The sequence below is a fragment of the Theropithecus gelada genome, chromosome 19 (assembly GCF_003255815.1).
Source record: "Theropithecus gelada isolate Dixy chromosome 19, Tgel_1.0, whole genome shotgun sequence".
NCBI lineage: Eukaryota > Metazoa > Chordata > Mammalia > Primates > Cercopithecidae > Theropithecus > Theropithecus gelada.
The window spans coordinates 4,833,195-4,859,114 of NC_037687.1; the positions used below are offsets into that span (position 1 = coordinate 4,833,195).

Here is a 25,920-nt window from a genome sequence, read left to right on the forward strand (position 1 = left end):
GTCTCGATCTCCTGACCTCGTGATCCACCCGCCTCGGCCTCCCAAAGTGCTGGGATTACAGGCTTGAGCCACCGCGCCCGGCCCTATTTTTTTTTTTAAGGCGAAGTCTAGCTCTGTCACCCAGGCTGGAGTACAATGGCGCCATCTTGGGTCACTGTAGCCCCCGCCTCCTGGGTTCAAGGGATTCTCCTGCCTCAGCCTCCTGAGTAGCTGGCATTACAGGTGCGTGTGACCACACCCGGCTCATTTCTATATTCTAATTTTTTTAAGTTTTATTTATTTATTTATTTGAGACAGAGTCTCACTCCGTCATCTGAGCTGGAGTGCGGTGGCGTGATCTCAGCTCACTACAACCTTCACTTCCTGGTTTCAAGCAATTCTCCTGCCTTAGCCTCCCGAGTAGCTGGAATTATAGGCGCCCGCCAACATGCCCAGCCAATTTTTGTATTTTTAGTAGAGGCGGGGTTTCACCATGTTGGCCAGGCTGGTCTCGAACTGCTGGCCTCAAGTGATCTGCCCACCTCGACCTCCCATGGTACTGGGATTACAGGCATGAGCCACGGCGCCTGGCCAGGGCCTGGTCTTTGTCTTGGGAGCAATGGGCAGCAATGTTGGATTCAGAGCAGGGGAGGGCCCTCATCAGGCCTCTGGGGAAGGGGCCTGTGAGATGCAGGGACTGGCAGGGGCCTGGGGAATCTGCGGGGGTCAGTGGGAGGTGATGGTCCGTGGAGGGTCTGCAGGGGGTGCGGGCAGAGGAGAGAGAGACTGCACACGGAAAGTGGACAGGTGAGGCTGACACAGGCCTTGGGTTAGGGGTTCAGGGGACAGGGCCAACCTTGAGGCAGGGACCCAGCAGAGGAGCACGTTGGGGGATAAGGATGAGGATGAACTCAGTTCGCCTCTTCCAGAACCCCTGTCCTAAGGTTGCAGGGTTAACAAATAAAAATACAGGACACCGGCCGGGCGCGGTGGCTCAAGCCTGTAATCCCAGCGCTTTGGGAGGCTGAGACGGGTGGATCACAAGGTCAGGAGATCGAGACCATCCTGGCTAACACGGTGAAACCCTGTCTCTACTAAAAAATACAAAAAACTAGCCGGGCGAGATGGCAGGCGCCTGTAGTCCCAGTTACTTGGGAGGCTGAGGCAGGAGAATGGCGGGAACCCGGGAGGCTGAGATCCGGCCACTGCACTCCAGCCCAGGCGACAGAGCGAGACTCCGTCTCAAAAAAAAAAAAAAATACAGGACACCTGGTCGAATGCAAATCTCAGCTACACTTTTTTTTTTTTTTTTTTTTTGAGACGAAGTCTCGCACTGAGCCCAGGCTGGAGTGCAGTGGCACGATCTCGGCTCACTGCAAGCTCTGCCTCCCGGGTTCATGCCATTCTCCTGCCTCAGCCTCCTGAGTAGTTGGGACTACAGGCACCCGGCACCACGCCCGGCTAATTTTTTTGTATTTTCAGTAGAGACGGGGTTTCACTGTGTTAGCCAGGATGGTCTGGATCTTTTGACCTCGTGATCCACCTGCCTCGGCCTCCCAAAGTGCTGGGATTACAGGTGTGAGCCACCGTGCCCGGCGTTTTTTTTTTTTCTTTTGAGACAGGGTCTGGCTCTGTTGCTCAGGCTGGAGTGCAGTGGTGCAATCAGGATGCAGCCTCGACATCCCAGACTTAAGCAATCCTCCTACCTCAGCCTCCCAAGTAGCTGAGAGGACGGGTGCATGCCATCACATCTGGCTAATTTTTGTATTTTTCATACAGGTGGGGGTCCCACCATGTTACCCAGGCTGGTCTTAAACTCCTGGGCTCAAGTAATCCTTCCACCTTGGCCTCCCAAAGTGCTGGGATTACAGGGGTGAGCCACCATGCCTGGCCATATGAATAATTTATAGCATAAGTATGTTCCAAATATTTTGAGACATACCTATGCTAAAAAATGTTCATTTAATGGAGTTCAGTGGCTCACACCTGTAATCCCAGTGCTTTGGGAGACAGAGGCAGGAAGATTGCTTGAGCCCAGGAGGTCAGGGCTGCCATGAACTATGATGGCACCACTGTGCTCCAGCCTGGGTGACAGAGCAAGACCTTGTCTCAAAATAAGAATAATAATAATAATAATTCGTTTTGGCCAGGCACAGTGGCTCATGCCTGTAATCTCAGCATTTTGGGAGGCCGAGGCGGGCAGATCACTTGAGGTCAGGAGTTGGAGACCAGCCTGGCCAACAAGGTGAAACCCCGTCTCTGCTAAAAATACAAAAATTGGGGCCGGGCGCGGTGGCTCACGCCTGTAATCCCAGCACTTTGGGAGGCCGAGGCGGGCGGATCACAAGGTCAGGAGATCGAGACCACGGTGAAACCTCGTCTCTACTAAAAATACAAAAAATTAGCCGGGCGCGGTTGTGGGCGCCTGTAGTCCCAGCTACTCGGGAGGCTGAGGCAGGAGAATGGCCCCGGGAGGCGGAGCTTGCAGTGAGCTGAGATCCGGCCACTGCACTCCAGCCTGGGCCACAGAGCGAGACTCCGTCTCAAAAAAAAAAAAAAAAAAATACAAAAATTGGGCCGGGCGCGGTGGCTCAAGCCTGTAATCCCAGCACTTTGGGAGGCCGAGACGGGTGGATCACGAGGTCAGGAGATCGAGACCATCCTGGATAACACGGTGAAACCCCGTCTCTACTAAGAAATACAAAAAACTAGCCGGGCGAGGTGGCGGGCGCCTGTAGTCCCAGCCACTCGGGAGGCTGAGGCCGGAGAATGGCGGGAACCCGGGAGGCGGAGCTTGCAGTGAGCTGAGATCCGGCCACTGCACTCCAGCCTGGGATACAGAGCGAGACTCCCCGTCTCAAAGAAAAAAAAAAAAAAATTAGCCGCTGGGCGTGGTGGCGTACATTTGTAATTTTGGCTACTTGGGAGGCTGAGGCAGGAGAATCCCTTGAACCTGGGAGGCGGAGGTTGCAGTCAGCCAAGATCGTGCCACCGCACTCCAGCCTGGATGACAGGGAGACTCTGTCTCAAAAAATAGCAATAATGGCTGGGCGCGATGGCTCACACCTGTCATCCCAGCACTTTGGAAGGCCGAGGGGACGGGGGTGGATCACCTGAGGTCAGGAGTTCGAGACCAGCCTGGCCAACATGGTGAAACCCGGTCTGTACTAAAAATACAAAAAATTAGCTGGACGTGGCCGGGCGCAGTGGCTCAAGCCTGTAATCCCAGCACTTTGGGAGGCCAAGGCGGGTGGATCACGAGGTCAGGAGATCAAGACCATCTGGCTAACACAGTGAAACCCCGTTTCTACTAAAAATACACAAAATTAGCCGGCCGCGGTGGCGGGCGCCTGTAGTCCCAGCTACTCCGGAGGCTGAGGCAGGAGAATGGCGTGAACCTGGGAGGCGGAGCTTGCAGTGAGCCGAGATCTCACCACTGCACCACTCCAGCCTGGGCGACCGAGCGAGACTCTGTCTCAAAAAAAAAAAAAAAAAAATTAGCTGGACGTGGTGACATGCACCTGTAATCTCTGTGCTCGGGAAACTGAGGCAGGAGACTCGCCTGAACCCGGGAAGTGGAGATTGCGCCGTTGCACTCCATCCTGGGCAACAAAAGTGAAACTCCGTCTCAAAACAAAAACAAAAACAAAAAGTAATAATAACAACAACAATAATTCATTTAACTGCCTGTCTTGTAATTAACCTGGCAACTCAGCCAGGCCTTGTCCACGTTGCCCCCCGCCACACTGTGGCTCTGGCGACCGGGTGGACACCTGACCAGCTGTGGCCCAACGGTGAGAAGGCAGAGGATTTTGTCTCTGGCAATTTGGGCTCGCTGCAGGAAGCCAGGGGTCTTTTAACATGCAGGCCCTGGCCCATCCCCACCCCCAGGCCCTCATGGCGCCAGCTGCCCGCTGCCCCCTGCGAGGCGGTGGCGGGTGTGGGGGAGGGGAGCAGCTCTGAGACCCACTGTCCCCTCTCCTAGGCCAGGAGTGTCCTACTGGTTCACATGCCCATCCGTGGACTGCCTGGAGGGACCACAGGCCAGGCCTCCACCTGGCCATTGTCTCCTGCACCCTCCGGCTCTGGTGGCCCGTCTAGCTCTGAGCCGACATTAAGACTTCCTGGGCCTCCCTTGCGTCCTGCAGGCAGTCAAGCAGATTCCTTGTCCATGTCCGGGAAGGACGGAGGCCCGGGGCAGCTGTCTGGGAATCAGATCCCATGGGGCCTTGCGACTCCATTCCTTGGGGCCACAGCCATCCCCCCCAGCCAACCCCTCCCTGGAAAGCCATGTCCAGGGTGGCCAGGCCTGGCGGCTCTGGGCACAGCCCTCCTGGTGCCAGCTGCCAGGATGTGCCAGCCGCGTTGGCGGGGAGAGAACAGGCCGTTCTTGGCTCTCTCGGCTGCCTCTTTGTTCCCGGGCGGAGGTGGGGGGCTGTTGTCCTGGCAACCAGCCCCTTTTCCTCAACACAGTCACCCGAGGTGAAAACTGGGGGCACCTCAGGCCTGGGGGTTTGGGTCAGGGAAGGTCCCTGGTCACCTAAGGTGGCCGAGGAGTTCCCTCCTCCCTGCCGGCCCGGCTTCCTCGGAGTTCATATTTCCCGGACGATGAGGGAGGCCGGGTCACCCCCCCCCTTTTGGGGATTGGAATGCCGGAGGTGGTGGCAGCAGGGGGTGGACGTTCCTGGCGGGGCAGGCACCGTGGTGGTGGCAGCTGCTAGTCCCCTGCCTGTCCCACGTCCCCCAAGTGGGAGGCTGCAGCTGGTGTGGGTGACTTTGGTTCCCGGGGCGGGGGAGGGTTATTTTGGGAGTGGGGGCCAGGGAGAATGAGAGGCCCCTCCACGGGGGCAGGAAGTGGGGCGGCCCCAGCTGCATTCTCCCGTTGGCCCACCTGGCGTGGCGGGTACCGCCGCTGTTGCACAGGAAGTGTCCTCAACGCCCGCCTGTGTGGTCCACTGAGTCTAGGGCCTGGAGGCGGGAGGCAGCTGGCGAGGAGGGGGCAGGGACCCGCTGGCGGTGCTGCAGAGCAGATCAGAATCTTCCAGAAGAGTCCCACTGGGGTAATGGTGGCGCCTATGGAGTGCGTGGTGACTTGGGTTCAGGCCATTTATATGCATTGGCTGGTTTAATCCGGTGTCTTCCGGAGGAAGGCGCTAGGAATGAATTCCCCTTTTACACATGGAGAAACCGAGGCTCAGAAACAAGTAACTGGCCCAAAGTCATTTAGCAAATCAACAGCTGACACCAGGCGTGGTGGCTCACGCCTGTAATCCCAGCACTTCCGGAGGCCGAGGCAGGTGAATCACCTGAGGTCAGGAGTGTGAGACCAGCCTGGACAACACCGTGAAACCCCGTCTCTACTAAAAATACAAAAATTGGCTGGATGTAGTGGCGGGTGCCTGTAATCCCAGCACTTCAAGAGGCCGACGCGGGTGAATCACCTGAGGTAGAGGAGTGTGAGACCAACCTGGACAACATGGTGAAACCCTGTCTCTACTGAAAATACAAAACTCAGCCAGGTGTGGTGGTGGGTGCCTGTAACCCCAACTACTTGGGAGGCCGAGGCACGAGAATCGCTTGAACACAGGGCAGGGGTGGAGGTTGCGGTGAGCCGAGATTGCGCCACTGCACTGCAGCCTCCGCAACAGCAAGACTCCGTCTCAAAACAGCAACAAGCAGCAGAGGCTGGGCGCGATGGCTCATGCTTATAATCCCAGCGCTTTGGGAGGCTGAGGTGGGTAGATTGAGCCCAGGAGCTTGAGGTTAAGTGAGCTATGATAGGACCACTGCACTTCACTCTGGGTGACAGAGCGAGACCCCATCTCACAGCAAAAAATAATGATAATAATTAATAAATAAACATCAGAACTGGGATTCTCATGCATAGCATTTACTATCAGGTCTATTAACTCCACAGAGGCCTCCAAGTGTATACTGTACAGTGTAGCTCTCAACCAGGGGTGAGTCTGCCCACCAGGGCACACGGGGTGATGTCTGGGGACATTTGTGGTTGTCACAACTGGGGGTTGCTCCTGGTATGGAGTGGGTGGAGGCCAGGGATGCTGCTCAGCACCCTTCACTGCCCAGGATGGCCCCGCCACGGAGAAGGAATCCACTGCTAATGTAGAGTTATGTGCAGTGGCTCACGACGGGCATGGTGGCTCATGCCTATAAGCCTAGCGCTTTGGGAGGCCGAGGCAGGCAGAGCACTTGAGGTCAGGAGTTCAGGACCAGCCAGGCCAACATGGTGAAACGTTGCCTCTACTAAAAATACAAAAATTAGCCAGCCGTGGTGGCACGTACCTGTAATCCCATCCACTCGGGAGGCCGAGTCAGGAGAATTGCTTGAACCTGGGAGGTGGAGGTTGCAGTGAGCCGAAATCACACAACTGCACTCCACCCTGGTTGACAGAGTGAGACTCCATCTTAAAAATACATACATACGGCCGGGCGCGGTGGCTCAAGCCTGTAATCCCAGCACTTTGGGAGGCCGAGACGGGTGGATCACGAGGTCAGAAGATCGAGACCATCCTGGCGAACACGGTGAAACCCCGTCTCTACTAAAAAAATACAAAAAACTAGCCGGGCGAGATGGCGGGCGCCTGTAGTCCCAGTTACTTGGGAGGCTGAGGCAGGAGAATGGCTTAAACCCGGGAGGCGGAGCTTGCAGTGAGCTGAGATCCGGCCACTGCACTCCAGCCCGGGCGACAGAGTGAGACTCCGTCTCAAAAAAAAAAAAAAAAAAAAAAAACATACATACATACACACATTTCCCATCCTGGGGTCGTTCATATCAGCCTAACTGTCAGAGTTTAGGCAAGCAGTGAGCATCCACAGTGGTTCACATCACCAATTTGGTTGAACTGGTTTCAACTCCTGGCTCTGCAATGAGTTTGCTGTGTGACCTTAGGCAAATCAATTAACCTCTCTGATCCTCAGTTCCTGGGCATCGGTAGTGGTATCTTCCTCAGGGGTTGCTGTCTGGACTACATGAGATGATGCAGGTAATGGGCTTAAGACAGTGTCATGCTTAAAGCAAGGGCCCAATAAATGTGACCTAGATCACTATTGTTACTATTCAACCAACAAACATTTCTTTTTTTTTTTTTTGAGACAGAGTCTTTTTTTTTTTTTTGAGACAGAGTCTCGCTCTGTTGCACAAGCTGGATTCAAGCAATTCTCATGCCTCAGCCTCCCGAGTAGCTGGGATTACAGACATGCGCCACCACACCTGGCTAATTTTTGTATTTTTAGTAGAGACTGGGTTTCGCCATGTTGGCCAGGCTGTCCTGAACTCCCGACCTCAGGTAATTTGCCTGCCTCTGCCTCCTAAAGTGCTGGGATTACAGGCATGAACCACTGCCCCGGCATAGGAAATTTAAAATTACATTTGTGGCCAGGTGTCGTGGCTCACACTTGTAATCCCAGCACTTTGGGAGGCCAAGATGGGAGCATCACTTGAGGTCAGGAGTTCAAGACCAGCCTGGACAACACAGCGAGACCCCCATCTCTATTTGAAAAAAATAATAATAAAATAAAATTACATTTGTGGCTCTCATGATCACTAGCATTGGCGGCCGGGCGCGGTGGCTCAAGCCTGTAATCCCAGCACTTTGGGAGGCCGAGACGGACGGATCACGAGGTCAGGAGATCGAGACCATCCTGGCTAACACGGTGAAACCCCGTCTCTACTAAAAAAAATACAAAAAACTAGCCGGGCGAGGTGGCGGGCACCTGTAGTCCCAGCTACTCGGGAGGCTGAGGCAGGAGAATGGCGTAAACCCAGGAGGCGGAGCTTGCAGTGAGCTGAGATCCGGCCACTGCACTCCAGCCTGGGCCACAGAGCGAGACTCCGTCTCAAAAAAAAAAAAAAAAAAAAAAACTAGCATTGGCTGAGAGGAAGAAATATAAATGAATTGACTGAATGCAGTGGCTCTTGCCTACAATCACAATACTTTGGGAGGCCGAGGCAGGAGGATTGCTGGATCCCATGAGTTCAAGACCAGCCTGGGCAACATCGAAAGACTCCATCTCTACGAGAAACTTTTAAAAAGAAGTAGATGCCAGGTGCAGTGACTTATGCCTGTAATCCCAGCACTTTGGGAGGCAGAATCGGATGGATCACGAGGTCAGGAGTTCGAGACCAGCATGGCCAATATGGTGAAATGGTGAAACCCCATCTCTACTAAAAATACAAAAATTAGCTGGGCATGGTGGCGGGTGCCTGTAATCCCAGCTACTCAGGAGGCTGAGCAGGAGAATCGCTTGAACCAGGGAGGCAGAGGTTGCAGTTAGCCAAGATCGAGCCACTGCATTCCAACCTGGGTAACAGAACGAGACTCCATCTCAAAAAAAAAAAAAAGAAAAGAAAAGAAAGAAAGAAAAGGAGACATTAATCCCGTGGGGCGTGGTGGTTTATGCCTGCAATCCCAGCACTTTGGGAGGCCAAGGCGGGCGGATCACTTGAGGTCAGAAGTTTGAGACCAGCCTGGCCAACATGGTGAAACTCCATCTCTACTGAAAATACAAAAATTAGGCGGGCATGATGGCATCCACCTCTAATCCCAGTTACTCAGAAGACTAGGGCAGGAGAATCATCGGAACCCAGGAGGCGGAGGTTGCAGTACGTGGTGGTGCATGCCTATAATCCCAGCTACTCAGGAGGCTGAGGCAGGAGAATTCCTTGAACCTGGGAGGCAGAGGTTGTGGTGAGCCAAGATCATGCCATTGCACTCCAGCCTGGGCAATAAGAGGGAAACTCCATCTCAAAAAAAAAAAAAAAAAAAAGGGCCAGGCACAGTGGCTCATGCCTGTAATCCCAGCACTTCAGGAGGCCGAGGCAGGTGGATCACGAGGTCAGGAGCTTGAGACCATCCTGGCCAACATGGTGAAACCCCAGCTCTACTAAAAATTCAAAAATTAGCCGGGTGTGGTGACAGGCATCTGTAATTCCAGGTATTAGGGAGGCTGAGGCAGGAGAATCGCTTGAACCCAGGAGGCGGAGGTTGTAGTGAGCCGAGATCGCACCACTGCACTCCAGCCTGGCAACAAAGTGAGACGCTGTCTCAAATAAATTAAATAAATAAATAGATAGATAAATAAATAAATAAATAAATAAATAAACTAAATGTCTTGGTTCCACCCTATGGAGAGGCTGGGTCTTCCAGAATCTTCTGGAATGTGGCAGGGGCCACCATTTAAGTGCAAATGTGTCGTGGCTGCAGGGTTGACAGACACCCTGCAGCAAAAGGGAGGGAGGTACCAGTATGTTGCTGTTGGAAGGTGGTTGGAGAAGTATTTCAGGGCCATTCCCCCAAGAAGACAAACCCTGGACCACTCTTTTTAAAATTTAATTTAATTTAATTTTACTATTATTAAGAAAAATTGGCCAGACGAGGTGGCTCACGCCTGTAATCCCAGCACTTTGGGAGGCCAAGGCGGGCAGATCATGAGGTCAGGAGATCGAGACCATCCTGGCTAACACGGTGAAACCCTGTCTCTACTAAAATACAAAAAACTAGCCAGGCGTGGTGGTGGGCGCCTGTAGTCGCAGCTACTCAGGAGGCTGAGGCAGGAGAATGGCGTGAACCCGGGAGGCGGAGCCTGCAGTGAGCCAAGATTGTACCACTGCATTCCAGCCTAGGCAATAGAGCTAGACTCCATCTCAAAAAAAAAAAAAAGAAAAATTGAAAAATAGACACAGGGTCTTGCTATGTTGGCCAGGCTGGTCTCAAACTCCTGACCCTAAGACATCTGCCCACCTTGGCCTCCCAAAGTGCTGGGATTATAGGCGTGAGCCACCACACCCAGCGTCAGCCACTGCTTCATTTCAGGCATGCAGGCCCTTGCAGGTGAAGCCAGGCCTTTTGGATTTTACTTCAAATGCTGTAGGGACCTGATGGAGATTTTCAGTGGAGGAATGGGATGGCCTGTTTGATGTTGAGAGTCCTTGAGTTGCTCCAGGAATACAAGTGCCAGGTAAAATCCAGGATGCCCAATTAAATCAGAATTTCAGATAAACTATATATATGTATTTTTTGAGATGGAGTTTCACTTGTCACCTAGGCTGGAGGACAAGCGATCTTGGCTCACTGCAACCTCTGCCTACGAGATTCGAGTGATTCTCCTGCCTCAGCCTCCCGAGTAGCTGAGACTACAGGCGCCTGTCAGCATGCCTGGTTAATTTTTGTAGTTTTTGTATAGATGGGTTTTCTCCATGTTGGTCAGGCAGGTCTTGACCTCCTGACCTCAAGTGATCTACCTGCCTCAGCCTCCCAAAGTGCCGGTATTATAGATGTGAGCCACTGCGCCTGGCCATCAGTGGATGATTTTTAAGCATAACTATATCCTAAATACTGCATGGGATATACTTACACTAAATATTTCTATTGTTCCTCTAAAGTCCAATTTAGGTTGGGCACGGTGTCCCAGGAGGCTGAGGCAGGAGAATTGCTTGAATCCAGGAGGTGGAGGTTGCAGTGAGCCAAGATCAAACCACTGTACTCCAGCCTGGGAGACAGAGGGAGACTCCATGTCAAAAACAACACAAAACCAAAAAAGGTGGACCAGAGCAGGGTAGAGGCAGGGGAAGGGGAGAAATGGGAGATTCTGGGAAGTGTGGAGACAGAAGCCCTATGGCTTATGGATGGATTGCACGTGGGCAGATGGCACAGGCCCATCACTAGGAAGACTTTGGCATTGGTCCCAAGTGTGGGGGAGGAAGCCTAAGCTGCTGTAGGCAGAGGAGACACAGGATCCGACTCGGGTATGAGACCCACAAAGCAGCCCCAGGGCTCAACAGTAACCTCTGTGAATTATACCAGCACACAGTTTCTCCTCCTTTTTACTGTGATATCATGGGTGGTTTCTTTTTTTAATTTTTTTTTTTTTTTCCAGACAGAGTCTTGCTCTGTCACCCCGGCTGGAGAGAAGTGACATGATCATGGCTCACTGCAGCCTCGACCTCCTGGGCTCAAGTTATCCTCCTGCCTCAGCCTCCCGAATAGCTGGGACTACACGTGTATGCTACTACAGCCAGCTAATTTTTCTTTTTTTATTTTTTATTTTTTATTTTTTATTTTTTTGAGACGGAGTCTCGCGCTGTCGCCCAGGCTGGAGTGCAGTGGCGCGATCTCGGCTCACTGCAAGCTCCACCTCCCGGGTTCACGCCATTCTCCTGCCTCAGCCTCCTGAGTAGCTGGGACTACAGGCGCCCACCACCGCGCCCGGCTAATTTTTTGTATTTTTAGTAGAGACGGGGTTTCACTGTGGTCTCGATCTCCTGACCTTGTGATCCGCCCGCCTCGGCCTCCCAAAGTGCTGGGATTACAGGCGTGAGCCACCCCACCCGGCCGCTAATTTTTCATATACATATATACGTATATGATCCTGTCATATATGCATATATACACATATACACATATAAACACACATACACATATACACATATATACACATATATACATATACACGCATATATACATATACACACATATACACATATACACATATACATATACATATATACACATATACACATATATACACATATACACACATGTATACACATATACACATATACACACATACATACACATATATACATATACACACACATACACATATGTACATATATTCATATAAACACATATACATATATATATACACACATATATATGTATATTTACACTGACTCTTGCACTGTCACCCAGGCTGCAGTGCAGTGGCATGATCTCGGCTCACTGCAACCTCAGCCTCCTGGGTTCAAGAGATTCTCCTACCTCAGCCTCCTGAGCAGCTGGGATTACAGGTGAGCACCATCACGCCCAGCTAATTTTTTTTTTTTTTTGGAGACAGAGTCTTGCACTGTCACCCAGGCTGGAGTTCAGTGGTGTGATCATGGCTTACTGCAAGCTCCGCCTCCCTGGTTCATGCCATTCTCCCTCCCCAGCCTCCCAAGTAGCTGGGACTACAGGTGCCCACCACCACGCCTGGCTAATTTTCCTTTTGTATTTTTTTTTTTTTTTTTTGAGACCGTGTCTCGCTCTGTTGCCCAGGCTGGAGTGCAGTGGTGCGATCTCAGCTCACTGCAAGCTCTGCCTCCCGGTCCCGGGTTCATGCCATTCTCCTGCCTCAGCCTCCCGAATAGGTGGGACTACAGGCGCCCACCACCACACCCGGCTAATTTTTTGTATTTTTAGTAGAGATGGGGTTTCACTGTGTTAGCCAGGATGGTCTCGATCTCCTGACCTCGTGATCCACCTGCCTCGGCCTCCCAAAGTGCTGGGATTACAGGCGTGAGCCACCATGCCCGGCCAATTTTTCTTTTTTTTTTTTTTTTTGTAGAGATGGGGTCTCACAATGTTGCCCAGGCTGGTCTCAAACTCCTGGTCTCAAACGATCCTCCTACCATGGCCTCCTAAAGTCCTGGGATTACAGGAATGAGCCACCATGCCCAGCCCCTTTGGTACTGTTGACATTCAGGGTAAACAATTCCTGATTGTGGGGGGCCATCCTGGACACTGCAGGGTGCTGAACAGCATCCCTGGCCTCCACCCCCTCCACACCAGTAGGACTCTCTTCTCCCCCAATCCCCTGCAGTTGTGACGGTCAATACAGCCAGACATTAGCAGAGGGGAGAATTTCCCCCAAGTAGGACCCCTGGTCTTGGCACTGTGAGACCCCAGTAGGCGGGGGCAGACTCAGGGTGGAAAACGCGGGCTATGCCGGGTTTGGGTCCTGGGAGACCTTCCCAGTTTCCTTTGTCCATTCCAGGCATTCAGTGATAGTTCTACAGACGGGAGACACGGATACCTAAACCGCTAGAGCTCGGGGAGGTTGCAGACAACGTGTTGCCTACGCCTCAACTCATCTGAGAGCCACCTGTGCAAGACAGAGAGCTTCCTCCCGGTAGAGACTAATAAAGCTTTTAATATTTAAAAGTTTGGGCACTTAATTCTGGTGATCTGGGCTCACGGGTAACACTCCATCCTCTGACGACTGGCAGCCGGCAGAGTCCGCCGAGGCGCTGGTGATGATGATGGGAACCTTGGCCTTGAGGCTGGTCAGGGACCAGGGCAGGTGCACGGTGATGACCAGCTCATAGCGAGTGTGCATGATCTCCCCGTCCCGTGTGCTGCTGCTCACGGACAGCAGCACTGGGAGGTTGAAGGTGCTGACGATCTTGGTGGTGTTGAAGCGGGTCATGTGGGTGTTGGCCTCCTGCCGCAGAACCTCGCTGCTGTCCAGCCGAGACCGCCTCTCCGCGCCGGGCGTAAAGCCCTCGTACTGAACGTGAGCATACAGGGCGAATATGACCGTCTTGATGCATTTGCTGGTCTGGTTGTTGATCTCTGTTGTGAAGACAACCTTCTCTCCCGGCGTGAAGGTGTTCTTTTCCATTTGGATTTGCAAGCAGATGGTGCCCTGGCGGCAGCAGTTGTAGGAGACTTTCTCCTCAGCCTCCACCAATAAGGGGTTCTAGAAGAGGAGGATGTGGGGGAAGAGAAACAGACAACCGTGAGGGACCAGGACCACATAATCCACTTGCCTGCCTGATCCACCCTGGGAACTCCTCAAAGCCTCTGGGGCTGGCCGGGCTCGATGGCTCACGCCTATAATCCCAGCACTTTGGGAGGCGGAGGCCGGAGGATCATGAGGTCAGGAGTTCGAGACCAGCCTGACCAATATGGTGAAACCCCTGTCTCTACTAAAAATACAAAAACTAGCTGAGCGTGATGGTGCATGCCTGTAATCCCAGCTACTCAGGAGGCTGAGGCAGGAGACTCTTGAACCCGGGAGGTGGAGGCTGCAGTGAGCCAAGATTGTGCTATTGCACTCTAGCCAGTGCTACAGAGCAAGACTCCATCTCAAAAATAAAATAAAAATAAAAAGCCGGCCGGGCGCGGTGGCTCAAGCCTGTAATCCCAGCACTTTGGGAGGCCGAGGCGGGTGGATCACGAGGTCAGGAGATCGAGACCATCCTGGCTAACATGGTGAAACCCCGTCTCTACTAAAAATACAAAAAACTAGCCGGGCGTGGTGGCGGGCGCCTGTAGTCCCAGCTACTCGGAGGCTGAGGCAGGAGAATGGCGTGAACCTGGGAGGCGGAGCTTGCAGTGAGCCGAGATCGCGCCACTGCACTCCAGCCTGGGTGACACAGCGCGAGACTCCGTCTCAATTAAAAAAAAAAATAAAAAAAAAATAAATAAATAAAATAAAAAGCCTGTGGGGCTTTGGGGACTCTCGTAGGAAGAGGCATTAAGATGGAATCTGGAGCCCTAGGGATTTTGCAGTGAAAAACCTGGAGTCATCTCCCATCTCCCAGCATGTTTTGGTTTTTGGTTTTTGGTTTTTTTTCTGGAGACAGAGTCTTTCTCTGTCGCCCAGGCTGGAATGCAGTGGTGTAATCTCGGCTCACTGCAACCTCCGCCTCCCGAGTTCAAGTGATTCTCCTGCCTCCGCCTCCTGAGTACCTGGAACTACAAGCACATGCCACCACATCCAGCTAATTTTTGTATTTTTAGTAGATGTGGGGTTTCGCCATGTTGGCCAGGCTGGTCGTGAACTCCTGACCTCAGGTGATCTGCCCACCTCAGCCTCCCAAAGTGCTGGGATTACAGGCGTGAGCCACTGCACCCAGCCTCTCCCAGTGTCCTTGGATCAAGGCTATTTACCATTCAGAATATCAATATATTTCTTTCTTTCTTCCTTTTTTTTTTGAGACGGAGTCTCGCTCTGTCGCCCAGGCTGGAGTGCAGTGGCGCAATCTCGGCTCACTTCAAGCTCCACCTTCCAGGTTCACGCCATTCTCCTGCCTCAGCCTCCCGAGTAGCTGGGACTACAGGCGCCTGCTACCATGCCCGGCTAATTTTTGCATTTTTAGTAGAGGTGGGGTTTCACTGTGTTAGCCAGGATGGTCTCGATCTCCTGACCTCGTGATTCGCCCGCCTCGGCCTCCCAAAGTGCTGGGATTACAGGCGTGAGCCACTGTGCCCGGCCTTTTTTTTGTTTTTGTTTTTGTTTCAGCCTGCAGTTCAGTGGTGCACTCATGGCTCACTGCAGCCTTGACCTCCTGGGCTCAAGTTATCCCCCGCCATCAGCATCCCAAGTAGCTGGGACCACAAGCATGCGTGCCACCACACCCCAGCTTTTTTTTTGGAAATAAGGTCTCACTATGTTGTCCAGGCTAGTCTCAAACTCCTGGGCTCAAACAGTCCTCCCGCTTCAGCCTCTCGAAGTGCTGGGATTACAGGCATGAGCCACCGTGCCTCACCCTATTCATGGATTTAATAAACAAAGTTCATTGAAACTCACAAAATTTATATTTTCTGACATAGTCTGTTCTTTGCTTTTATTTTTATTTTATTTCATTTTATTTGAGATGGAATCTCGCTCTGTTGCCCAGGCTGGAGTGCAATGGTAAAATCTTGGCTTGCTACAGCCTCCGCCTCCCAGGTTCAAGTAATTCTCCTGCCTCAGCCTCTCAAGGAGCTGGGATTACAGGTGCGTGCCACCATGCCTGGCTAATTTTTATATTTTTAGTGGAGACAGGGTTTCACCATGTTGGTCAGGCTGATCTCAAACGCCTGACCTCAGTTGATCTGTCTGCCTTGGCCTCCCAAAGTGCCTGGCCTGCTTTTATTTTTAAAAAGTTGATTGCAACATGGCAGATTGTTATTTCTGATATTTTTTATTCTACTTATTGCCTGTTCTGTTCTTTTATCTTATTTAAAAAAATGGTTGCAACCTGCTAAATTGATTTTTTCTGATATTGCCTATTTATATTCTTGCCTATTCTTTCATTTTATAAAACTATGGCCAGGCGCTTCTAGCACTTTGGGAAGCCGAGGCGGGTGGATCACAAGGTCAAGAGATCGAGACCATCCTGTCCAACTTGGTGAAACCCCATCTCTATTAAAAATACAAAAATTAGCCAGGCGTGGTGGCGGGCACCTGTAATCCCAGCTACTCAGGAGGCTGAGGCAGGAGAATCACCAGAATCCGGGAAGTGGAGGTTGCAGTGAGCCGGGATTGCTCCAGCCTGGCAAAAGAGTGAGACTCTGTCTCAAAAAATAAAAATAAAAAAAGACCAGGCATAGTGGCTCACACCTGTAATCCCAGCATTTCGGGAGGCCAAGGCAGGCGGATCACCTGAGGTCAGGAGTTTGAGACCAGCCTGGCCAATGTGGTGAAACCCCATCTCTACTAAAAATATAAAAATTGGCCAGGTGTGGCGGCATGCTCCTGTAATCCCAGCTACTCGGGAGGCTAAGGCAGAAGAATCACTTGAATCTGGGAGACCGAGGTTGCAGTGAGGCTGAGATCCAGCCCTGCACTCCAGCCTGAACAACAGAGGGAGACTGTCTCAAAAAAAAAAAAAAAAAAAAAAAAAAAGGAAGAAGAAAAAGAAAAAGAAAAGAAAAGAAAAAGAAAAAGAAAAGAAAAGAAAAAGAAAAGAAAATGCTTGTATTCCACCAAATGGATTTTTGCAACCCACTACTGGGTTGTGACCTGTGGTTTGAAAACATTGCTGGCCGGGTGTGGTGGCTCATGCCTGTAATCCCAGAACTTTGGGGAGGCCAAGGGAGGAGGATCACTCAAGCCCAGAAGTTCGAGACCAGCCTGGGCAACATAGTGAGACCCTGTCTCCAAAAAAAAAAAAAAAAAAAAGAAGAAGAAGAAGGCTGGGTAATCCCAGCACTTTGGGAGGCCGAGGCGGGCAGATCACGAGGTCAGGAGATCGAGACCATCCTGACTAACAGGGTGAAACCTCGTCTCTACTAAAAATACAAAAAGAAAAATAGCCGGGTGTGGTGGTGGGCACCTGTAGTCCCAGCTACTCGGGAGGCTTAGGCAGGAGAATGGCGTGAACCCAGGAGGCAGAGGTTACAGTGAGCCGAAATTGCGCCACTGCACTCCAGCCTGGGCGACAGAGTGAGACTCCATCTCAAAAAAACAAACAAAACAAAAAAAAAAAAAAAAAGAAGAAGAAGAGAAAAGAAAGAAAAACATACTGCAGGAGGTCAGGTATGTCGCCTTTTTGAGAACTCAGGCAGACCCTTGACCCCCTCTGACCTCACCTCCCACTTTTCTGCCTCTGGCTTCTCTTCAGCCTTCTCAGAAGCAGCTGGAGCTCCCCCTCCTCTCCTGAAGTTTAATTGCATCTGGTTTCATTCTAAATCCCTGCAGTCTTATTCGAAAATTCGTAGCATGCGTTAGGACCCTGCAGGTGTGAAAGAACCTGCTGCTCTAACTCAAGACAAAGCTGGTAGTCCTGTCCTGGTCCTGAAGGAGGTATCAGGAGGTACCAAGAGCTACCAGTGTCCCTTTATTTCCAACTGAGCTATTACCTTTTTTTTTTTTTTAAATAGAGGTACCGGCCAGGAGCAGTGGCTCACGCCTGTAATCCCAGCACTTTGGGCGGCCTAGGCAGGCGGATCACCTGAAGTCAGTTTGAGACCAGCCTGGCCAACATGTCGAAACCACATCTCTACTAAAAAATACAAAAATTAGCTGGGCGTGGTGGTGGGCACCTCTAATCCCAGCTGCTCCAGAGACTGAGGCAGGAGAATCACTTGAACCCGGGAGGCAGAGGTTATATTGAGCCAAGATTGTGCCACTGCACTCCCACCTGGGTGACAGAGTGAGACTCTGTATCAAAAGAAAAACAATGGGGCCAGGTGCGGTGGTTCATGCCTGTAATCCCAACACTTTGGGAGGCCAAGGCGGGCGGATCACGAGGTCAGGAGATCGAGGCCATCCTGCCTAACACTGTGAATCCCCGTCTCTACTATCAATACAAAAAAATTAGCCAGGCGTAGTGGCGGGCGCTTGTAGTCCCAGCTACTTGGGAGGCTGAGGCAGGACAATGGCGTGAACCCGGGAGGCGGAGCTTGCGGTGAGCCGAGATCGCGCCACTGCACTCCAGCCTGGGCGACAGAGCGAGACTCCGTCTCAAAAAAAAAAAAAGGTCGGGCACGGTGGCTCAAGCCTGTAATCCCAGCACTTTGGGAGGCCAAGACAGGCAGATTACGAGGTCAGGAGATGGAGACCATCCTGGCTAACACGGTGAAACCCTGTCTCTACTAAAAAATACAAAAAACTAGGGCCGGGCGCGGTGGCTCACGCCTGTAATCCCAACACTTTGGGAGGCCGAGGCGGGCGGATCACGAGGTCAGGCGATCGAGACCACGGTGAAACCCCATCTCTACTAAAAATACAAAAAATGAGCCGGGTGCGGTGGTGGGTGCCTGTAGTCCCAGCTACTCGGGAGGCTGAGGCAGGAGAATGGCGTGAACCCAGGAGGCGGAGCTTGCAGTGAGCCGAGGTTGCGCCACTGCACTCCAGCTTGGGCGAGACAGCGAAACTCCGTCTCAAAAAAAAAAAACCAAAAAACTAGCCGGGCGAGGTGGCAGGTGCCTGTAGTCCCAGCTACTCGGGAGGTTGAGGCAGGAGAATGGCGTAAACTCGGGAGGCGGAGCTTACAGTCAGGTGAGATCCGGCCACTGGACTCCAGCCTGGGCGACAGAGCAAGACTCCCTCTCAAAAAAACAAAAAAAAGAAAAGAAAAGGAAAAAGAAACTGCTGGCCGGGCATAGTGGCGCACACCTGTAATCTCAGTAGTTTGGGAGGCCGAGGAGGGTGGATCACAAGGTCAGGGGTTCAAGACCAGCCTGGCCAAGATAGTGAAACCCCATCTCTACTAAAAATAGAAAAAAAAATTGGCCGGCCTTGGGGGCAGGTGCCTGTAATCCCAGCCTCCTCAGGAGGCTGAGGCGTGAGAATTGTTTGAACCCAGGAGGCGGAGGTTGCAGTGAGCCGAGATCATGCCACTGCACTCCAGCCTGGGTGACAGAGCGAGACTCCGTCTCAAAAAAAAAAAAAAAGGAGGCCGGGCGCGGTGGCTCAAGCCTGTAATCCCAGCACTTTGGAAAGCCGAGGCAAGCAGATCACGAGGTCAGGAGATCGAGACCATCCTGGCTAACAGGGTGAAACCCCGTCTCTACTAAAAAAAATACAAAAAACTAGCCGGGCGAGGTGGCGGGCGCCTGTAGTCCCAGCTACTTGGGAGGCTGAGGCAGGAGAATGGCGGGAACCCGGAAGGCGGAGCTTGCAGTGAGCTGAGACCCGGCCACAGCACTCCAGCCTGGGCGACAGAGCGAGACTCCGTCTCAAAGAAAAAAAAAAAGGAAAAGAAAAAAAAAAATGCCAGCCCTCTGACATTTGTCATCTTGTCCCAATGCTCTGATGGCAAATCACTCCCTGGAGAGGTGAAGTGACTTTGGCCAACGTCCCTCCTCCCACCTCGACTTCCACCTCTGCACCTGGACCCGGGAAGGGACCCAGAACAAGTCCTGCACTCAGCCAAGCGGAGGCTGCACGGCCCTTCCTTCTCCTGGACTGAGGCCACCACCTCTATTGTCTGAGAGCTCCAAGGTCAGTGCTGGAGGGCTACTGAGTGTCCAGGCCTCTCTCCCACCCTGAGGGTCACCCCGTGGGGCCTCTTCTTGGCTTTTCCCCAGGGCCGTGTCTCCCCCTTGACAAGTGGACATTTGGGCCATTCTCCTGGGTGGGGCTCTCCTGGGCTCTGCAGGGTGCTGAGCAGCATCCCTGGCCTCCACCCACTCCATGCCAGGAGCACCCCCCCAAATTGAGACAACCACAGATGTCTCCAGACATTGCCAAATGTCCCTTATGGGGATAAAACAGCCCCAGTTAAAAACCACTGGCTTATCCATCCTGGCTAACACGGTGAAACCCCGTCTCTACTAAAAATACAAAAAAAATTAGCCGGGCGCGGTGGTGGGCGCCTGTAGTCCCAGCTACTCAGGAGGCTGAGGCAGGAGAATGGCGTGAACCCAGGAGGCGGAGCTTGCAGTGAGCCGAGATCGCGCCATTGCACTCCAGCCAGGGGGACAGAGCGAGACTCCGTCTCAAAAAAAAAAAAAAAAAACCACTGGCTTAGTTCTTGCCCTTGTTTCTTTTCTTAAAAAATGTTGGCCTGACATGGTGGCTAATGCCTGTAATCCCAACACTTTGGGAGGCTGAGGCAGGCGGATCACCTGAGGTCGGGAGTTCGAGACCAGCCTTACCAACATGGTGAAACCCTGTCTGTACTAAAAATACAAAAATTAGCTGGGCGTGGTGGCGCCAGTCTGTATGTAATCCCACCTACTCAGGAGGCTGAGGCATGAGAATCGCTTGAACTTGGGAGGCGGAGGTTGCAGTGAGTCGAGATCATGCCTCTGCACTTCAGTCTGGCGACAGAGCGAGACTCTGTCTCAAAAAATAAATAAAATATATACACATATATTATTTTATTTTAGAGACAGGGTCTCACTCTGTTGCCCAGGTTGGAGTGTAGTAGTGCAAACATGGCTCACTGCAGCATTGACCTCCGGCTGCCCTAAGGTTTCTGACTCACCTTTTGTGAAATCTCAGGGCCTGGGAAGCTGCCAACACCCTTCCCTTCTCCCTTGGGACCTTCTCTGTCCCCTGCCTGCCCACCTTCCCTCTTCCTCCTTGGAGCTTGGAAAATGTTTCCACCTCCGCCTTTCCCCCATCGGTACCTGCAATGGGGTTTCTTTGTGGAAGGCGGAAGTTCCTTGAACCAATAAGTACATCCTCTTCTTGGCTAAAATGTGTTCCCGGCCCATGCAGGAAGCTTGTACGAAATAGAAGACATGGCCAAATTTGCTGCTGAAGGTAGAAGGAAGCCTGGGAGGTAAGTTGAAACGGAAGTCAAAGGTGTGGCTGCCTGCACTTAACCAATTATCTGAAAGCAAAACACACCAATGCCATCAGAAGGTTCTAGAATTGTTTTTCTTCTTTTTTTTTGCTTTGTTTTTTTTTTTTTTTTGAGATGGAGTCTCGCTCTGTCGCCCAGGCTGGAATGCAGTGGCCGGATCTCAGCTCACTGCAAGCTCTGCCTCCCGGGTTTACGCCATTCTCCTGCCTCAGCCTCCCGAGTAGCTGGGACTACAGGCGCCCGCCACCTCGCCCAGCTAGTTTTCTTTTTTTGTATTTTTTAGTAGAGACAGGGTTTCACTGGGTTAGCCAGGATGGTCTCGATCTCCTGACCTCGTGATCCGCCCGTCTCGGCCTCCCAAAGTGCTGGGATTACAGGCTTGAGCCAGCGCGCCCGGCCTGCTTTCTTTTTTTGTTTGTTTATTTTTGAGACAGGGTCTCACTCTGTGGCCCAGTCTGGAGTATAGTGGTGTGATCTCAGCTCACAGCAACCTCTGCCTCCCAGGTTTGAGCGATTCTCCTGCCTCAGCCTCCCGAGTAGCTGGGATTACAGGCGTGCACCACCACACCCGGCTAATTTTTGTATTTTTGGTAGAGATGGGGTTTTGTCATGTTGTCCAGGCTGGTCTTGAACTCCTAGCCTCAGGCGATCCGCCCGTCTCGCCCTCCCAAAGTGCTGGGGTTACAGGTGTGAGCCACTGCACCCGGCCTTTTTTTGCTTGATTTATTGTTTTGGCAAGGAGGCGGGTCCTGGACTTGGCTTGTCTGTCCCTCCTGAGTTAAACTGAGCTCTATGCTTTTAGGACCTGCTGGGCCTGTAAATATCAGGCCCCAGCTGGGCTGAAGTGGGATGCCCTGGGGTGCGTGACTGTGCCTGGAGTTGTCACCCGAAACCACTGAAGGACCCTTGCATACGCCTGCCTGGAGCCTGAGAAAGTGGAAGTTAGGCCTTCAGGGTTCAACAAATATACCTTTTTTTTTTTTTTCTTTATGTAGAGACAAAGTCTGTCTCTGTCGCTTAGGCTGCAGTGCAGTGGTGTGATCATAGCTCACTGCAGCCTCCAACTCCTGAGATCAAGTGATCCTCCCACCTCAGCCTCCAGAAGAGCTGGGACTACAGGCCCATGCCACCTTGCCTGGCTAATTTTTAAATTTCTGGTGGAGACAGGGTCTTGCTATATTTCCCAGGCTGGTCTTGAATGTCTGGCCACAAGCCTCCTGCCTCCCTCTCCCAAAGATGCTAGGATAATAGGCGTGAACCGGGCCGGCTGGGCCCCGTGGCTCACGCCTGTAATCCCAGAACTTTGGGAGGCCAAGGTGGGTGGATCACCTGAGGTCAGAAGTTCGAGACCAACCTGGCCAACGTGGCGAAACCCCGTCTCTACTAAAAATACAAAAATTAGCCGGGTGTGGTGGCACACACCTGTAGTTCCAGGTACTCGGGAGGCTGAGGTGGGAAGATCACTTGAACCTAGGAGGCGGAGGTTGCAATGAGCCGAGATCGTGCCACTGTACTCCAGCCCGGGTGACAGAGTGAGACACCGTCTCTAAACATAAATAAATAAATAAGTAGTATGTGAGGCAGAGAAAACTTGCCCTCATAGAGCTTGACCTTCAGTGCATGGTATACAGTAGGTGCTTAATACATGTTGATTGACCAACTGAGTGATGGTCTAGGAAGCAGACTCTCATACAACTGCCATTTCCATAACCTTCATTTCATTTTCCTTCTTGCACTTCTCAAAAATCCTCTTAGCATTGCCTATCTTCCCTAGCTCATGGCAATCCCAAAAATATCAGGGACCCTGTTTCTTTCTTTTTTGTTTTTTTGGGACAGAGTCTCAGTTTGTCTCCCAGGCTGGAGTGCAGTGGCGTGATCCTGGCTCCCTGCAACCTCCGCCTCCTAGGTTCAAGCAATTCTCCTGCCTCAGCCTCCTCAGTAACTAGGATTACAGGTATGTATCACCACGCCCAGCTAATTTTCGTATTTTTAGTAAAGACGGGGTTTCGCCATGTTGGCCAGGCTGGTCTCAAACTCCTGACCTCAAATGATCCACCTGCCTTGGCCTCCCAAAGTGCTGAGATTACAGGTGTGAGTCACTGGGCCCAGCCTTTTTTTTTTTTGAGACAGGGTCTCACTTTGTCACTCAGCCTGGACCTCTCGGGCTCAAGTGATCCTCTTGCCTCAGTGCCCCAAGTAGCTGGGACTACAGGCCTGTGCCACCACGCCTGGTTAATTTTTGTATTTTTAGTAGAGACGGGGTTTCACCATGTTAGCCAAGATGGTCTTGATCTCCTGACCTCGTGATCTGCCCGCCTCAGCCTCCCAAAGTGCTGGGATTACAGGCGTGAGCCACCGCGCCCGGCGCTAGTTCTTTTTTTTTAAGAGACAGTCGTTCGAACCCAGGAGGTTGTGGTGAGCCGAGATCGCACCACTGCACTCCAGCCTGGGCAACAAGAGCAAAACTCTGTCTCAAAAAAAAAAACAAAAAAAATAAGCAAAAATTAGCCAGGCATGGTGCCTGGCTACTCAGGAGGCTGAGGTGAGAGGATCACTCATGCCAGAGAGGCTGAGGCTGCAGTGAGTTGTGATCACACCACTGCCCTCTAGCCTGGGCAACACAGCGAGACCCTGTCTCAAAAATAAATACGTAAGCCAAGCATGGCGGCTCACGCCTGTCATCCCAGCACTTTGGGAGGCTGAGGTGGGCAGATCACAAGATCAGGAGTTCGAGACCAGCCTGGCCAACATGGTGAAATCCTGTCTCTACTAAAAATACAAAAAATTGCTGGACTGGTGGTGGGTGCCAGTAATCCCAGCTACGTGGAAGGCTGAGGCAGGAGAATTCTTTGAACCTGGGAGGTGGAGGCTGCAGTGAGCCGAGATCACGCCGTTGCACTCCAGCCTGGGAAGCAGGGTGAGACTCTGTCTCAAAAAATAAATAGGCCGGGCACAGTGGTTCAAGCCTGTAATCCCAGCACTTTGGGAGGCCAAGGCGGGCGGATCACGAGGTCAGGAGATCGAGACCATCCTGGCAAACACGGTGAAAACCCATCTCTACTAAAAAATACAAAAAAACTAGCAGGAGGCCGGGCGCGGTGGCTCACGCCTGTAATCCCAGCACTTTGGGAGGCCAAGATGGGAGGATTTCCGGGAGGCGGAGCTTGCAGTGAGCTGAGATCCGGCCACTACACTCCAGCCTGGGCGACAGAGCAAGACTCCGTCTCAAAAAACAAACAAACAAACAAACAAACAAACAAACAAAACTAGCAGGGTGAGGTGGCGGTTTCCTGTAGTCCCAGCTACTCGGGAGGCTGAGGCAGGAGAATGGCGTAAACCCGGGAGGCGGAGCTTGCAGTGAGCTGAGATCCGGCCACTGCACTCCAGCCTGGGCAACAGAGTGAGACTCCGTCTCAAAAAAATAAATTAAAAAAATAAATAAATAACAAATAAATAAATAAATAAAATAAAAATAAATACATAAATAAGTTAAATTAAATTACACTTTGTTCAGTCAAGCGTTGGCCACGTGTTCTGCTTGACTACATCATATCTGGGAATATCCCCACAAACACATTTTGAAAAAGACATATAATTCCCCCCACAGCTCAGCAGACTCTCAGACATTTGTTCAGATTTCAGGCCTGACCTGGTGGAACTGGGGACTAGTTATTCCTTCCCTGGAAGGTCTCCCTTGCTCTTCTACCTCCACTATCTTTTTTTGAGAGGGAATCTCGCTCTGTCACCCAGGCTGGCGTGCAGTGGTGCGATCTCGGCTTACTGGAACCTCCTCCTCCCAAGTTCAGGTGATTCTCTTGCTTGAGCCTCCCAAGTATCTGAGATTACAGGCATGTGCCAGCACGCCTGGCTAGATTTTTGTTTTTTGGGGGGCAGAGATGGGGTTTTGCTGTATTGGCCAGGCTAGTCTCAAACTCCTGACCTCAAGTGATCCACCTGCCTCAGCCTCCCAAAGTGCTGGAATTACAGGCATGAGCCATTGTCCCTGGCCTACCTCCACTGCTTTTCCCCATGAATACAGGACTGCCTACTTTGTCTCCTGGGGTTTTGCTGTCAGAGTGAAACTTATCTGTAAAAGAATAAGACTTCTCAGGGGCCTCTTAAAGGCAGTTGTTGGACTGAGCATTTTCCAAAGAGACTACTTTGAACCTTCATTTTGAATATCTGGGTTCTGATCAGCTCCTTATGTCTTGTTATTTTCGTGTTTTGTGTATCTGATGGTCATCGTTCTACATGACTTCCCTCCTAGGGAGAAATCAGGCCACTCCCTATTTCTGATAGCCCTGGAGGTTTGTTGATTGACTCTTGGATGTGTTTATTTTCCAGACCCAGGTTCCTGTCATGGCTAGGGGTGGCTGTTGGCCTCGTCCTTACCCTCCACTGGGAATGTCTTTGTCTTATGCACGTAGTCTGCCTTGTTGTTGCAAATAACATTTCTGCTATAATCGCGGGATGCCCCGGCTTCTTCACTCCACTCAATGTAACCCCTTCCCACGAGCTCCACCTTCACTATGGGGTCCACCAGGGTGCTGTTCAGGGTTAAAATCATCTTCCCTTTTATGCTGGAGCCAGCCAGGTAGATTGCATCCTTGGGCAGCACTAATTCGATCGACTTCACCACAGACATGGGGGGTTGGGGCGGTAGAGAGACATCCCTCTCCCTCCCCCATGTCCCTGAAATTCCCGGTTCCTTGGCCCTAGTGAGGTAATCCATCTATGACATCACTCAGCTCAGAGTTCCAGGAAGTGGGGACCCCAATGGCCAGGAGGGGAGACAGCACTGTTGTTCAGGGTGGGTGGTTGATGGCGAAACTTGTAGTCCTCACTGGTTCCTTTTTACTGGTTCTTTTTTTTTTTTTTTTTTTTGAGATGTAGTCTCGTTCTGTTGCCCAGGCTGGAGTGCAGGGGCACCATCTTGGCTCACTGCAAGCTCTGCCCCCCGGGTTCAAGCGATTCTCCTGCCTCAGCCTCATGAGTAGCTAGGACCACAGGTGCATGCCAGCACGCCCAGCAAATTTTTTGTGTTTTTGGCAGAGACAGAGTTTCACTGTGTTAGCCAGGATGTCTCAATCTCCGGAGCTCGTGATCCACCCGCCGCCTCGGCCTCCCAAAGTGCTGGGATTGCAGGCGTGAGCCACCGCGCCTGGCCCTTTTCTTTTTTTTGAGACAAAGTA

The 25,920-nt window shown here is 51.9% G+C and overlaps 1 protein-coding gene across 1 annotated transcript; it reads right to left on the reverse strand.

Annotated features, from left to right (window-relative positions):
- Positions 1-12,325: 12,325 nt before the first annotated feature.
- Positions 12,326-25,416, reverse strand: ARRDC5 (arrestin domain containing 5). The gene is given in 4 exon segments (XM_025368824.1): positions 12,326-13,458; positions 20,550-20,755; positions 25,121-25,385; positions 25,387-25,416. Coding segments are annotated over 4 exon segments (1,029 nt in total). The 3' UTR covers positions 12,326-12,930.
- Positions 25,417-25,920: the final 504 nt, after the last annotated feature.